Source organism: Anser cygnoides, chromosome Z (genome assembly GCF_040182565.1).
Source record: "Anser cygnoides isolate HZ-2024a breed goose chromosome Z, Taihu_goose_T2T_genome, whole genome shotgun sequence".
NCBI classification, from domain to species: domain Eukaryota; kingdom Metazoa; phylum Chordata; class Aves; order Anseriformes; family Anatidae; genus Anser; species Anser cygnoides.
In genome coordinates, this window is record NC_089912.1 from 70,494,066 (window position 1) to 70,510,910 (window position 16,845).

Genomic DNA, 16,845 nt, shown 5'->3' on the forward strand with positions numbered 1-16,845 from the left:
CTAGAGCTAACATTTGCAACTGCTTTGTTTATGGGCTGTTTCTGGATGTCATCTGGGGCAACTGAGAACACTGCTGGCTTATTTTATGGCCTCAGATTGATCTTGCAGTCAAGATTTGTTCTACATTCATCTGATAGATTCAAAGGCGTGCAGCTCAGTGCTTTGTTCTGTCTGTGCATAATGTTTCTAAAAAGGAAAGTTCTTCGTTATCATGCCTAATACATATAACTGTTTCTTCTTATAGGGTTATTTCTAGTAACAGATCACACATTGTAAAGCTTCCAGTGAATAGGGTAAGTGTCTGTGGGTTCTTTACTTTCTTATTTCTCATGGCTCTTTTTCGATGGGAGTCTCCTGGCCACATGTTCAAACTGGTCACGTGGACCCCATTAACAAACAGTGGAGAGAAGTAGGCAGTTTCAGGTTATGACTCACAGAATCATGTTGTGAATATCTAAATCAAGTCAAACAAATTATAGTCAGAAAAATTCTATTTGAGGTGAGTAGCTCAAATGCAAGTGTCTACCTGCAGTCATGGGAGATTGGGTGAAAAATTCACTATTTTGGTTACCATTTAGAATGTTAAATACAGAATTGTGGTGTTCATCTGCACTGCTTTTTACACAATACACCAGTTGTGCAAACTGAGAACACAAGTTGAGAATACTGTGAACTTGTAGTTTACAGAGAACTTGAGTATACCATAAAAAGAATATAGCTCTGGAATTTCAGAAGGATGGTGCTGAGATTAATTTCTTAGTATGTATGCCTCTGATATTCTGTTTAAGGGCATAGTAATCTGCAGCCTTTCAAATGTGAATCTTAATTCAAAGCCAACTCTGAGCAAAATACTGTGATGAAATCGTTCAAATTAATTACCTTACTAGAGCCATATTAGGCTGAACTCTGTTTCAGAAACTTCCGTATGTTTCATATGCCGAAGACTGTTCTTACTGTTTGATTTCAGATAAAAGCTATGGTAATGAGACCTATTTCAACTTAGTTTGTGTAGGTATTTAGATGCAGTCATATATTGTGCAAAACAGCATGATATATTAAGAACTACTATTCTGGAAATGCAGTTCTTTTGTGTCCATCAATTTCTTTTCACATATGAACTGTTATATTTTACAGCAACTAAAGTTTATGCACACTCCCCACCAGTTCCTACTTCTCAGCAGTCCACCAGCCAAAGAATCTAATTTCCGAGCTGCTAAAAACCTTTACGGAAGTACCTTTGCATTTCAGTGAGTCCATATCTTTGTATTAATCAAAGGTTACTAAAATGCCATGCTGTTTTTTTATTCTTACCATTTGAGGTTTACAGCTGTGAATGTCTTGTTTTAAAGGATTACTGATTTCATTTTGAATTTTACACTGTGGATTTTAATGCTTTCTCTTTTTAATTTTTCAGTGGTTCACACATTGAAAATTGGCATTCCATCCTGAGGAACGGCTTGGTTGTTGCTTCCAATACGAGGCTGCAGGTAAATAGTAGACTAAACAGACTTTATCTAACCTGTGCATGTTTGATTACATATTAAAATTAGGTGAGTTGTCAAGGGTTGTGTTTCTGGTAGTCATGTAGGTGGCAAAAAGTGGTGACTTCCTGGAAAAGAGACTTTTCTGAAGCAATTAAAATGAAGTTAGGTATCTGCTAAAATAGCTTTAAAAAATCCCATTGGTAGAATCTGTGTTTCAGTTTTACATTGCACAGCAGCACCTCCAGGAGGCTTAGCTCAGTACTGCCTAAAAGCAATCTGAGATTAAAATTTATGCCTGTATTATAGGAACCCAGAGCATACTAGATTTACAGAAGCCGGGTTTACAGTGTCTTCTCAGATCCTCAGGTTTTCTTACGAGGGGAATGCGAGCGTACTGGTAAGGAGGGATCTATAGCAAACTTCAGTTTGATTTCTCTGCAAGACCACTCTTGCAGAGCAAAGTAGTCAGTACTAGAGGGACTAGAGGACTGTGATTCGGAGTGTTTTAGCATCACAGTTTTGACACCTGTTCCCCAGTGATCCTGATTAGATACCGTAGAGGAGGATTCAAGGGTGCTTACTAAGGTTTAGGGAACAGGAAGCACTAGAAAAAAAGGAATGGAACTCTCTGCTGTTCCTCTTAACGCTTTGGATGTTTTTCTTAGCATCTTTGTAAGATACTTCACCAAGAAAGCAGGATTTAAGCTCCAAAGTACACCCAAGTAAACCCCTTTATGCTTGGTGGTTTGTTTGTTTGTTTGGTTGGTTGGTTGGTTGGTTTGTTTTTGTTTGTTTGTTTGTTTCTTTCTTTCTTTCTTTCTTTCTTTCTTTTTTTAATGGAAATAGGAGGAAGCAGTTCATACAAGTCTGTTTTATACAAGTCATCATTTTTAGATCTCTCACACGACTAAGCCATATTGTGAGCCCGGTTCATTCTGCTTACCCCAGTACTAATCAGTCAGGAAAAACACCTACTCACCAAGGATCCTGTGCAACACTGTAGGACCTGGAGGAGTGAGAGCATGATTGTTTTCCTGTAGGAGCGCTGGCACATTGCAGGCACAAGGCAAATATCATGGGGTCAGAGCAAAGAAATAAGGGTGAACATGACTAGGAAGCTCAGTGATCATAACATTTACCTTCAGAGGAGATACTCAGGGTTCTTGCATATACTCCACCAACTACTTTGTGTGGTTTCTTGAAAGTCTCATACACGTAAGGCAGTCAGTCCCTTGAGGAGAAGCGAAAACTGTATTTCCCTCTTTCCAGACAAGGAGATTACTAATAAAACGTGCTTGTTTTGTTGCTCTGTAGCATGGAGCAGTTTTGTTGGTGAAGAAGACTCTTCCCTTTCCATTCTTCGTTTCAGACATTTTATAGCTCTGTGGCTAAAACACTGTAATGAAACGATAGAGTATGTATGGCTGAATTGGCTCAGGCAAAAGCTTGGTTGAACCCGTTCTTCCAGTACTCTGGTTGAACTAGTGACTGATTTATTGATTTATTTTTTTTTTTTGGCATATAAGTACTGTCATCACCATCTCTTCATTTCTTAAAGAAAATAAAAGCAGCTGTTGCTGCATTGTTTGCTTATCCAAGGCCAGCTGGTGTACTTTGGAAAAACCTTCTGGACCTAGCCCCTCAAAGGCTGGCTTAGGCTGTGGTTCCTGCAAAGGTTTTGATGTGAGACACATGCTGAGCTGCTCAGCCTTGTTAAGGCTGAGGTGTATTTGGCCATTTCCAGAAGCACTCTCTGTAAGCATCCCTCATGGTAATGTTAGATTTTAAAACAGAAAATGCAATTTTATGTACAAATCTGATATAAAATTATCTTTGGGCATTTGGATACAGTTCCCAGAATATATAGTTGTATATTCACAGCATTTTGTTTTGTTGTTAGTTTTGGTTGTTTTATTTTTAGAGACTTCTTTGAACACCATTTATTACCAGTCAATAAATCAGTGCAATGGGCTGGATACTGATCTACATTGAGACGTGTGTTTATCATTTTTACTTTGTCCAGATAACCAAATAATTATTAAACAGACATTCTGCTCTCTCTTTTTCAGCTCCATGGTGCAATGTTTGGAAGCGGAATCTACCTTAGTCCATTATCAAGCATATCATTTGGTTACTCAGGTGATATTTATAAATCACTCTAAAATTGGAGAAATATAGGGGGGAGTCTTAGTCTACTGCTCTTCTTACCAGCTTCACTGTTTACAACACTGTAGTGTTTATCTTTGCAGACCAAGCTTAGATTTTCTCTCTTTTTAATAAATTATTTTTTCCCTTATTAAATACCTATCCTCATTTTCAAAGGTGCTGAGTACCTTGAAAGTTTGTAATGAAGCAGGTCTTGACTATGCCATGGAATTCCAACTTCGTGATATTTTTTTTATTGGTATCTGCCTAAGTTCATCTAAAACTATCCATATAGTTATAGGATTTTAGGACCTGATCTGACAAAACAAATATTCATCAACAGACATGATCTACAGCATATGTTTAAGAATATCCCCAAGTATTGCCATGTCAGGGTCACATAAAAGATACAGGATGTGTTCGTGTTAGCATGACAAGGGCGGGAAATATAATTTGTCCCACTAGTAAATCAAAAGTGAGTCATGTAGAGTTTTCTATATAAGAATAAAATCATAAATAGAAGCGTAACAGAAACATGATGTACCAATGTGTACATTGAGAAACATTTGTAGAGATTTTAAAGTGCTGTGATTTTCTCCTTTAGTTATATTTACCATTTCCTCATATATAAAAGTGTTTGTGTGCATGTAGATAAATTTAATTTTGAGAGTGTTAGTTATACCTTCTGTTGATTTTAGGTAATGTCACAATTAGTTTTTAGAGCTTAGCATTTCTTACTACTACTTACTGAGTTTTAATATCAGCAGACTTTAAATGCACTTTTAGCTTTTCAGAGATTACACAAGTATGGAAGCATTTTAGGACTCACTGAAAGCTCAGGTTGAAGCACCATCATCTAACAAAATTACTTTCTGTTTGGACAGCATTGTTTTGTCAATTTCAGTGTGTTTTTTCTCCTCTTTTTGCCTTTCTCAGTCCCTTCCGTCCAGTATCCTCCAGAAAGGAAGTCTATACCTATGAACGATATAATACTCTATGCTAATAAAAAACACAACAGAGTCTATACTCCTCATTACTTCATAGACTTACGTTTTGCCATAATTCAGTCTCTGTTTTCAAACTGTCAAGAAATGTGGGAGAGTGGAAAAGAAAGGATGTCTGTAATAGCATGCAGTACAGGAATTTTACATAAACCCAATGTGATGAATGTATACAACATCTAAGGCACAAACGTAGATGTTTAAATTTCTTGGATGGAAATTTCATCCAAACTGGCTGACTAATAATATATTCAGCTGTAGATAAATTATTTAAACCTAGATAGACTTTAAAACTACCTTTAAAACTACCTCTAAATAACTACTATTGAAAATTTTATTTGGATTTACTAAAAGTCTAAATAATGCTAAAGATGAATATATAAAGTTATTTCTCATGATATTACTGTCCCACCCACAGAAAATCAGACTTTTATTTCAGCCTGAGTAGGGTCAGTTAAACTCAAGACATTCTAAGATGCAACTCTGTTAAACAATGACCTAAGACATCCTGAGCTGAATTCAGTGTCATTTAATCTCACTTTCCTACCTGCTTGGTGCTAATTTGGCTTTCCCAAGCTCTTTGCAACACATGCAGGTATACAGATAATTTGCAGGATTAAATCAAATTATCTCTGACAAAGAGAGCTGTCTACCAACAAAAACTACCTTTCTGGCTGCCGTGAAAAGGACTGTGTGTGATTCCCACCATGTTACCTCTTGCATTCTCCATACTTAATTTTGGTTATTGTTGCATTTATATACAGGGTATCTTACGTTAATTTAATATCTTAGGGATGAACAAGAAGCAGCAGAAGGTGTCAGCTAAAGATGAACCAGCTTCAAGCAGTAAGGGCAGTAACACATCACAGGTACAGTAGTATATCAACCATCTCTGGAAGTTTTATGGTTTTATGTTTGGGAACTTGATATCAGAAAAGAAGGCAATATTCCCTTTGTGAAGGTTAACAATTTTATTTTATTGAATGAAATCGACAAGTCCAGAGACTGTAACCATCAAATACAGCCCAATTGTTTTTAGTAAGAATTTATGGAGTGTAGTACAGGCCCCTGTACCCTTCTTTTCCAAGCAGAAGTATTTGGGAAGAGAATAACAACAAAATACAGATGGCATTATGACCATTAGCAAGTCTTTGCTTTTTGAACTCCAGAATTTTTACTGAAAAACAATGCAAGAAGAATTGAAAATGGTTATTGCTGGAAAATTAGCATAGTATTTCACTTATACCAAGTCATGTGTTGGTTTGTTGTGTTTTTTTTTTTGTTTATTTGTTTTTGTTTTTCAGTTTCCGCACATTAGACCACTATAATTCTGCTTTATTTAAAGCAAACTCATAACAATTATGTATAGGACTAAATGCTGAGAAATTACATCTTACATCTGTCTCCATTGTTAACACACAAGAACTATAGGATAATCTTGCTTTGAAGAAAGGTTGGTATGTAAGTGCAGAAGCCATCAGAAATGAGTAGGCCAGCAGTATCAAGGTAGTAGCCAAAGAATCAGTGATTAAATTCACTGTGTTTCTTTTGTTTTTGTGTAATTTGTTTATCAGTCGCACTCTGATATTTCTAGTACTATTCTTGATTCTATAATAATTAGTAAGCTTTCTTTCAGGGTAAAGGAGTTCAAATCTTTCCTATGATAATCAAAAAAAAAAAAAAAGAAATATGTTAGAATGACAACCTCTATCTTTGCTATCTTTGCTTTTTTAATAAACCACTGACAATAGCAGCTTTACTACTTTTTCACTGTTTGCCTTACAGCACTAATTAAGTTTTCTCTTGTGTTTTTTTTTTTTTAATCTCAGTCACAGAAGAAAGGACAACAGTCACAATTTTTGCAAAGCCGTAACTTAAAATGCATAGCCTTATGTGAAGGTAAGCTGAAAGTCATTGAAAAACTGTTTTAGTCATAGGCACAGTGACACTGTATGTAAATCAGTGTGAACTTTAGTTCCAGAATTGGTTGGTCTTAGGTCAGAAACAATTGGTAGGTATATAACAACCTGTTTAATAGTCTTTGTATTTCAGTTTGGAACACTTCCTTCTTCACAGAAAACCTGTAACACATCCCGATTTTTTTCTGAAATAATCATATGCACAAAGTGACTGATCATCCAGTCTGTCTTTCAAATATGATCATATTCCTAAGTCATCAATATAGTCCAAAAAAAGTCTTTATTTGAAATGGTGACTTCTTGCAAGCATTTAATAAATACGTTGAAAACAAAATTCTGAGAAACAGAAGGTTTCCTATCGAATTTCAATTAATTTTGCACGTCTCAGGCAAATGTGTTGTTCATCTGGTAGCCAGCTTGTTGTTCTGGACTGCTTCAGAATTTTTATGAAGTTAAAATCCATTGCATATGATTACAATTATTCCTGAAAGACTTGGCTATTCTTTTAGTAATTAATGAAAACAGCAGCTTCTGAGAAAAAAAAATAAAAATATGAAATTTGAGTAAGAACAATTGGTAATGAGTCTCATTGGCCAAATGAAAATAAATCATGTTAAACTCAGCTTGACCTCCATTTTCAGCATTTGTTTATTTTAAAAAGTAAAAATTAAGACATGGTAGAAAAGATGTTCTTTCAAAATGAAAACTATTTTTATGCTACTTTTAAAAATAATTATTTTTCAGGTGTTCAATTAAAATATTTAATATGATTAAGGCTGTCAGTCAACATGAAACTTAAACATGATCTGGATAGGAAAATATACAACTCTATGACTGTAGCTTTCAGAAAAAATGAAATGAAATGAATCTAGGCTTTACTAGAATTTACTTTTAAAAATGCTTGAAGTTTCTAAATATAAATTACATCTTTCCCAAGTATTAATATGGGATAGAAGAGATGAATATGTAGGACTTTGTTATCTCTGTCATTCTTCCTTTGCATTTCTCAATGGATTGTGAATGTTGTAAGGGTTAAAATATATGGTAAAACAAATTTTACGTTATTATAAAAATATTTACTATATTTATTACTTCACTTTTCTTTGCAAAGTGTTTGAGGGAAGTTGTCTATCAAATATAGATTTGAAATAAATTACAACAAATAAATGTTTGTTTAAAAAATAAAATTAATTGAAGAAATAATGTAAAAATCTGGTATGCAGTTATTCATGGCAGTGTTTAGATGCATTTATAGAAACTTCTTCAAGTATAGATTCATAGCAAAGCTACTACCTAGAAATAAGATCCTGTGTTGTTCTCATTATGCTGTTAAACAGCCTATCATTAAATACATTGCTGTTTTCTAAATGTTGAGCAAGTTTTGGCAAGCTTCACAATCCCCTTGATTATACTTGGTGTGCTTAAGTTTTTAAAAATATTTGGTAGTATTGCAAATCCCAAATCTTTGGCATCTCAGTTTCAGGCACTGTCTTTTACATCTTACTGTTGTCTCAGACATCATCAAACACAAACATGTCTGTGCCAAAGCCATTAGTTGACTCAGATCCTCCTTAACAGCCCTATATCCATTTAAAATCAGTTTTTAATAAGCATACTTTTTCATTTTTCTTGTTTACTAGTCTCCAGAGCAGGTTTTGGGCCTTCAAAGGACTCTGTTTATGAGAAGTACCAAATGATCATAAAAGCCAACCTTAGTTTAAAATCATTTCTTAACGAACTGGCTCCCATACATCAAGCATTTGTGTGTTCTGGAAAGTAGAATGTATTTTGGAAACAAGAATCCAGTTCATCTGCCTGTTTGTACTAACAGCCAGCTTGGATACTACACTTTGCCACAGACATGTATTAGAAAACTCAACATTCCCACAAAGCTATTTAAAGTGTGTAAAAAAGCAAATATTTTAAAGCAGTGTTTTCCTGACATGTTTTGATCACTATGAAATTTATTCTTTCCCTGATAGTGATAACCTCATCTGATCTGCACAAACATGGGGAGATATGGGTAGTTCCCAATACAGATCATGTGTGTACAAGATTTTTCTTTGTGTGAGTACAGACCTTCTTTTAACATACATCTGTCTTTTCTAGGCCTTTGTCCCCATGATCCTGACAACAGTTGGAATTGAAATAGATAAAAGATATTTCTTTCTAATTCTTTAGAGAATTGCTTCAGTTTTTATTTATGTCTATAATTAATTTTGATAGAAAATACATTAGTGACAAAGATTTAGTAGTCACTTTTATAAAGAAAAAAATGCGAGGAGTGGAGCGTTACTGATTTTTCCCACTCTATAGCATTACCTCATGTTGCAGTAAGTCTCTCTATCTATTGCAAAATCTCTCTTCTATTCAGGTGTATGATTGAAAGCTAAAGAATTCATTAATGAGAAAAAGCTTCCTATCTGTGATTTGAGCGTTTTCTCTCTCAGCTATGACTTGTAATTATACATTGACATAGATTTTAGCCCCGCAAAAAAAGTCATGCAAACGAGTGGAGAAGCACAGACTTCAGATTCACCAGCTCTGAGGGTTTGCAGTGATCAGGATTTCTTTATCTATGCAAGTCCTTAATGCAGATGGGTTCTTACAAGGATGAAACCCTGGAAGATTTCATGGTGTCACCTCTAAGTGGAGGTCCTCTTGTGACAAGAGTTTGGGTGCCACAGGCATTGCAGTGCCTTGTGCATGCTTTGGTACTAGCCTTGTGCAGGGTGGTTCAGGAGCAGCCACAGAAACAGCCCTTTCCTTTATACATCCACCAAGAGGGGAGCTGCTAATGTGTTTCCATGGACCCAGTACTGGCAGCACTGCAGAATTCCCAGTGGGCTGTTCAGCCTAAGGTTTTCAATGCCAATGAAAGTCCTACCACCATTCACTCTCTAGAGTTTAGGATCTGCATATAACAATGAAATAGAACATTTGAATAGTAAGCATGTTAAAGCATAGAATAAATGCTTTTGATTATTGAATAAAACAGTTTTGAATGTTCTTAGGTAGATTAATAAAACACTAACTTGATTTTATTTTCTTTACTTTTTTTTTTTAGTTACGAAGATGGTCAAGTGGGTGATACAAGTATAAATACACAGGAACCAAGCATTCATAAAGAGATTCTTCGAGTCATTGGCAATCAAACTGCTACTGGTTAAAAGGACCACTGTTATTTAATTGATGATTTGGAAGCCTTCCTCAGTCTCAAAGCTGGATTTTGAACTGAAGAAGATGCAAAAAACTAATTTATTATTATTATTCTAAGCAAATTAACCCTTTGAATACTTACTGTTTTCTTACTTAGTATTTCTTATCTCATCAAAATACCTGAGATGGTATGAATTAGCAACTGTAGGGTGCAAAGTACATACTACAACTAATAGTAATTAAACAGGCATTTGGGTTGCTCACAATAAACAGACTTTAAAAAAGGAGTTTTGTGCGGATATTTTTATATTAAACTCTTCAATTGGAGGTTTTAGTACTGTATACTGGTATTTTAAATTTAGAATGAGAGAATTATAAGCAAGAGAGAAGATTTTATAGTGGAGAACCTGCATTATACAGGATACTTTGCAATAAGTAAAATATTCTCATATTTAAACACAATAAAAGGTTGCCTGGAACACGTCAAATTAAAGAGATTGGTTACCTGCAGCTATCTTTGATTCATTTTATTTCACAAAGGTATAGCCAGGATTTAGAGTCAAAAGGTTAAAACAACAATATATTTTTGACGTAATGAATGAAACAAAGTAAAGCAATGACTCTGACGATGTATGTTTAGTTTTTTTATCCTCTCTGGAAACTCTGTCTTATCCGTTAAGCAGCTCAATTATATTTTTTAATTAAACAAGATTAGCAAACACCTGGAAATGCAGAAGCTGTTAACTTTCTTTCTTTCTACAAGTTTGGTTTTTATACACAGGATTTTACGGTTTCTTCAGATCAACAAAGTTCTTTAATGTTTTCATCCTAACACTAGCAAGATTGGTCTGTGGCTAAATTTATCCAAATAAGTAAAAGTACCTGCTAAATTAGAGCTTTAATATGATTGGGTTGATTGTTGGTACATCAGAAACTATAAAAAAATGCAAAATTTTACTGACTTTCTCTATGTGAAATAGTTTTATTAATTTATTTCTAAGGAAAAACAAATCAATTAATATCTCTGTCCTTTAAACTAATCTTTTTTTTTCCAAGTAAACATGATGGCAACATAGGTAGGGCCTAGTCTCCATGGCATAAAGAATATCCTGTGCCCTCAGCAGCTCTCGCAGTAGTAGTCATCCTGCACCTGGTGGTACAGGCCATCAGAGATAGTAAAAAGAGACTGAATCACCTATTAAGTGGTTTTTGTTTTTAATAAAGATACTGAAGAGCCAAGTAGAAGCATAGCAGAGAGACCAGCTAGTGTTTTTGTTTTTTTTTTTTAAACAGAACTCCATTAGGGAGATAATGTTCACATTTACTGGTAATGGGTGATTCCCTGTTTTTAGTCCCAAGTTATATGCCCATATTCCTTGCTGCAATTGAAATGCCCTGCAAGTAAAATAATATTATTGGGACATACTTAAAGTCTTTTTTTAGCGTTCCAGACTTATTTGCTGGTGACCTCCATTTTTCTGGGTTCACACCTGACCTGTCAACCCAATTCTATTTTCAAAACCCATTTTGCTATTGAATTTTTGTTGACTTTCACTCTCATTTGGTGGATACCTCATGTGAGAACCACTACTCTAATTGTTATCTTTTGTGACACAGGTTTACTTCTTGAAACAAAGAGGATTCCTGAAATTTATCTATCTACGTAAAGACTGCATTAGGTTATGTAGCTGCACAAAATCAGCATAATTCAGAAGTAGAGCTGAAAACCTGGAATACCCATCCCCCCATATTTTGTCCTGCAATATGTGTCTGAATCTCTCTTTTTGCAGAACACGGAAAGAGACTAGAAAGCAAGTCCACAAATTGCCCTGCAAGTCCTGCATTGACTTGCTGGCTGACCGTTCACCTCTCTGAGAGACCCCAAAAAAATAAAAAAGAACAGAAGATGACCATGAATGAACTGGAGAAGCCAAGTAAGCAGTCCCCTTCCCAGTCCCCTCAAGTTACAGCAGGGTCATAAATGAAGCCTTTCGAAGAAACCTTGAGTGTAGCTATTGGAGTGAGTTAGCCTTGCTTTGCACAGTGGTGTCATGATGCTGACCATGTGTGGTGCCCTAAGTACAACCACTGGAAAGGGAGAGAAAACACGTCTGCCAAATTTTAAGACTGCTCAGAAGATTTTCTTAAATGGATGAGAGGAAGGAAAGGAAAGTGGAGACAAGCAGGCCCTAGAGATGTAGGAGGAGACCTTGCTGTTATAGAGGGCCTGTTTCAGGGATTATCAAGGGGCCTGGCTGAAGTATGGGGGTTAAGGAGGATGACCAAGAGTAAAAGACAATATGATGAGCACAGGCAATGGGACAGGGCAAAACCTTTAAAGGAGAAGGGTGGATCTGAAGGGGCAGGTAATTTGTTGGTAGGAAAGCTTAAAAACAACAACAACAAAAAGTGTTAGCAGCTGAGGTCCCACCCTTTGTGTGGTGAGAAAACATGGGGGTAACAAAGCTGCAGCATGGGGAGAAGTGCAGCATTGTGCCCTGGGGGAGCTGAGCCACCTTGAGAGGTGGCAAGGATGCCTGGGACACTGCAAGGACACAAGCCCAGTGTCACACACAAAGCAGTGGAGTTAAACAACAATTCACTTGCTACACAATAACTCAGTCAATTTTTTCCTGAGCCAAAACACTAATGAGAAACTTCTTGGTGTTATGTTACCTGCTGGTGAAAACGAATCTTCAGATCGTTCCTTTAGCAAAATGTTAATTCTCGTTTTTTAAAGGTGAAGGAAAAAAGAGAGGTTCTCTGTGGATTTGTTAGTCAAAAACAAATAGCCCTTCTGTAGCAGACTTCAAAACTGAAGCAAATACTTGCTCACCAAGAACTGGAATGAGTGCGCCTGAGGAGGAGATTTTTATTTGAATGATTTTTGTGTAGAGTTTTTATCCAAGGCTGGAGTTGCATATTGTCAAATTCTTACAAATAATAATTTGCATGGATTCCAGAGGATGAGAAACAAAAAGCCAGGGTCATCTGAGAAAAGGCCCTGTGTTATCCATAAAGCCCTTGCATTTGCCTTCCTCTGCTGTCATGCGCATGTACTGATGACAGAGTAATCTTTATAACTCCTACTGTAAAAATATAAACCTTTCAAAACTAGCGTTTAACCTCTGAGAAAAAAGAGCCCTGGGCTCTTACTATTTGCTTGGTAGAAATCTCCATGAAGCCATATCTATCTAGCAGTGACCATGTCCAGCATGGAGCAACCAAGGGAATTCTTGGGAAGGAGCTTTGTAACTTCCTTCTACATCAGACACCAAATTACAAGCCCACAAATATGGAAAGTTAAATGGAAAAAATCTGTTAATCCCTTAATGTTGCACCCTAATTATAAATTGCCATATTCGTACTTCTATAAGTATTTTAAATATTGAGAAAGGAATCAAAAAAGATACTTCTAAACCTTTCTTGAAATTCAGACTGATATTTAGCATTCAAGGGGTTAAGCAATTTGGGTTATTTTCTTACTATATCTATAATCAGTATAGCTCTATTTTCTTCAGCAGTGCTACACTGTTCTGATCACCTGAGTCTTTGGCTCTGCGTTACTTATCATCAAATAGTCAGTTTGTGTAATATTCTGCTTAACGTTTTACAGGAACTAGTTGATGACACCAGAATTGTTTATGCTTGTGTTTTCTCTAAAGCCCTTAAAAAACTCTTACTGATGCTGTATAATTTTAATATTATAACTGTTGGTACTAAAAATGCATCTGATGAAATAATGCTAAGATTATGCTTTTGTTAATACAAATATAAGACCACTTCCAAAAGAATACTTTGTGCTTAGATCAATTATACTATGCTTATAAACCACTTCTTACTGTGGAAATAATTAGCAGACAACTGAATGAAGAGAATCATAATTTTAGAAGAAACACTAAAAAACTAAACAAATACAGAGTGTCTAGTTACTTTAGCATTATATTAGTTTAAATGGATTTCTTCTTGGCTGTAGAAAATGTAAGATAAATAAATAGAGTACTTCTTGTGACTGACAAGAGAAGAAACTCTACCAGAGCAGAAGCACTCCTTAATCTTAGCATTTTCAAAACATACAGGTTTGGGGGCTGATCCCACATTGTGCTGACACCCACTGCAGGTGCTGGGAGCTAGGCCCTTGAATAAATAGAGGCGTTTTTTGTACTCGTCGTTCCTCACTCTCATGGTGTTTTACATGCGTCTGTGACGCAAAGACCTATGGCAGCTGGCATCGGCGTGCCCAGTCCATGGCTGGTGGGCCATGGCAGGTCTTCTTTGGCTGCCCAAGGCTAGGGTAGCAGCAGAGGCATCAGTGGTGAAGGTGGTGGGGAGAAGAGGTGGGAGAGACCCCGGCAGGTAGGCCCAAGCCTCCCCATGCTTTGCAGGGCCTACGCTTGGCTGGTAGGGCACTGCGGGGCCTATGGCATGGTGTGCACAAAACCGAGGGGGCGGTCAGGTGTCCTGCTGGATTTCCTTGTTACAAACACTACCTCAAAGGGAAAGACGGGCCTGTGGACTAAAGTGAACAAGGCTGTTTGTTTGCAGAGCATGCAGGGTGAAAGCAGTTTGAAAAGTATCTAGAATTCAGGCAGTCAGGGCTGTAATTATAACCAAATTTATTCCTTAAAGCACTGAGGAGAGGGATTGTGTTTCAGAGTGGGATAGATAAGTAAAAAAGCAAAGATTTAAAGCAAAGCAGTGCTCTGCACATGTAGCATCATGTACAATGCACAAGGCTATCACAAGGAGGTTGAGTCTCCTGATTTGGTTTTGGACATTTTGGGTATGAAGACCCCAGGCTCCTCTGCCTCACCATGGCATCAGCTATGGCCACCTCCAGGCCTGCAGCTGCTTCAAGCGTGCAGAATAAAATATTGAGCTGCTGTTTGGTGTGATGAACGCAATACTTGGCTGGGTGTTCCTGCTACACTTTCGTCTGCTGGGGAATAGCGATGATGTAAATTATGACCCATTACACTTTGCATTGGGATTTTGTACACAGTATGATATACTAGGTAGAACATTTTGTCAGGAAAAACAAAACAAAGAATTCAAACAAAAACAAAGTAGTAGTTAGATGAACATATGTAATGTGTGAAAAAGCTGTTGAAGAATAGATTACATTAAACATTTACCAGCAAGTCAGTAGAAATAGTCCTTATACACATTCAAAATCATTTAATGTTCTAAAAATAATTTTTAAATTTACCCAGTATGTGTTGTGTCTTTGAATTTTAAGAAGCAGCCACTCTTTTATGTAAACATAAAATATGCCTATGTTTCTTTTAACTCTGCAGCCTTTTTTTCTTCAAATAAATTTGTTAAATTCTGTGCACAAAACATTACCGCAGCCTGCTATTTAGCCTATGGTGCCTTAGAGTTACTACAAATATTTAACAAAATGTACATAATGTAAATACTGCCAAAAGATCACTAAGGCCAAATATTTTCTCTATTCACTTTTTACTGCACTTGCTTTCTATTGCTCTTTAAGCCTCTTTTATCCAGCTTTGTAACAGTTACAACATTGTAGCCAATGTAAATGTTTACTTTCAATAAATCAGAATTTGTTCAACAAGCACTGTGCATTTGGGCACTATTTTGAGAGCTCTGTTCGAAGTTAAAACAGTCTTCTAAGAATTAAAAGGAGTCTCATGCCTTTTCTGGACTTTTGCTAGTCTCAACAAAACCTAAAGCTTATGCCATGCTTCTACACATATGATTGGAGTAAAATTTTTCTGCAGTAATCTTTTTAAAAACACTTAGATGATCAGTAAAAATAGATTTTCATGCTCTGTTTATCTGAGTGTGTTACATGACTGGTTCAAAATAGAGATACTGGAATTAAAGCAGGATTTTGCATGTATGGTGTCATATAAAATGCACAAGAATGTCTTAAGATGCATTTTATAACTGCTTTTAAAGAAGTTCTCTGTGTTTCTGTAGAACTGTTTTTGTCATGGAAAACACAGCAAATATATGAAGAACCATGTCGTACTTAATGTGGGTATGTTTTAAGTATAAATGCACATCTGCAACTCATAAAATATGCAGACATTTGTGGGACTGGTTATTGATTCAGTGAGTGTACTTTTTTTTTTTTTTCCCTCTGCCTATGAGCTCATTTTAATTATATGGGTGAATACTGTATCTTTTGAAAGTTTTAGCTTTTGCTTTGTAAAGTTTATTCATTTATTATTGCAAAATTTGGATTGGAAATGTTAAAGTGATACTATTCTGAATGCTGATAAGTATTTTACACAAATATAAAAAGAGAAGAAAGAATTTCATTGCTGCACAAATGACCGATCACATGCCTTTGATTGGAAGCTACAGGGTGGAACCTGAGTTCTGTAATGGAGGTGTTATTCCTATTTTGGGGACCTTAAATTTGGAAGAAATGGTGACTTCCAAGCTCACAAGCCAAGAGTTGTATGATTAGTGAAAGCTCAGGCTCCTCTAAAATCAGTACCAACAGATAGCAGAAGGTACGGGATTTGTACCAGCTCTGGCTTAACTGCTGATCTGTTTTCACACTGCTGTATCTCATGCTCTCTTGATGTTAATCAATAGTCAATGGTATTCACCTGTTGAGCAGTTTGGTGTGGGACCTGAGAGATAAATAATCCAAATATTAACTGACAGCAGTACAAAATTATTGCAGTGGAGCAGAGCTGCTTTCAAATGGAAATGTTACCTTTTTGACAGGAGGAAAAGCAGAAAAGATCTGATGGCTGTTGGAAAGAGTACATGCCATATTCTTAAAGCTGTATTTACATGTTTGGCCAGCTTCTTTTTTGTGCATTACTGTGCAGTGCAGATTGCAACAAATAATTTTGCACAGGTCGCACAGCCAGGACCCCCTCCAAGAGGGATTTGTCAACCTGAAATATTAGGAGGCTGCTTAAATAGAGCTGCAGTAACTAAATAAAGTCAATAGTAGGTGAGGGACACAACTTTGCTATGCCCCAGCTCTCAGCACAGTGCAAGGTCTCTGATTACAGGAGAGAAGAAGTCTTAAGGAGTATAACAAAAGCTTACTTTAGGGCTCAGTGCCTTGCAAAAGCCTAGCATCAAAACAGGTGAAAAAGAGCAACAGCATGTGAAAAAAATACAGTAGATTTTAAATTGGGGTTT

The 16,845-nt window shown here is 36.3% G+C and overlaps 1 protein-coding gene across 4 annotated transcripts in view; it reads left to right on the forward strand.

Annotated features, from left to right (window-relative positions):
* PARP8 (poly(ADP-ribose) polymerase family member 8) overlaps positions 1-9,995 on the forward strand; it is a 111,916-nt gene extending 101,921 nt beyond the window's left edge. For all 4 annotated transcript variants that reach the window (XM_048051035.2, XM_066989080.1, XM_066989081.1 and 1 more), the window contains 8 exons: positions 245-293; positions 1,135-1,247; positions 1,415-1,487; positions 3,554-3,623; positions 5,423-5,499; positions 6,460-6,529; positions 8,532-8,616; positions 9,617-9,995. In XM_048051035.2, coding sequence (XP_047906992.1) covers positions 245-293; positions 1,135-1,247; positions 1,415-1,487; positions 3,554-3,623; positions 5,423-5,499; positions 6,460-6,529; positions 8,532-8,616; positions 9,617-9,719 — 640 coding nt within the window. In that variant the 3' untranslated portion in view covers positions 9,720-9,995. The remainder of the gene's footprint in view (positions 1-244; positions 294-1,134; positions 1,248-1,414; positions 1,488-3,553; positions 3,624-5,422; positions 5,500-6,459; positions 6,530-8,531; positions 8,617-9,616) is intronic.
* The last annotated feature ends 6,850 nt before the right edge of the window (positions 9,996-16,845 follow it).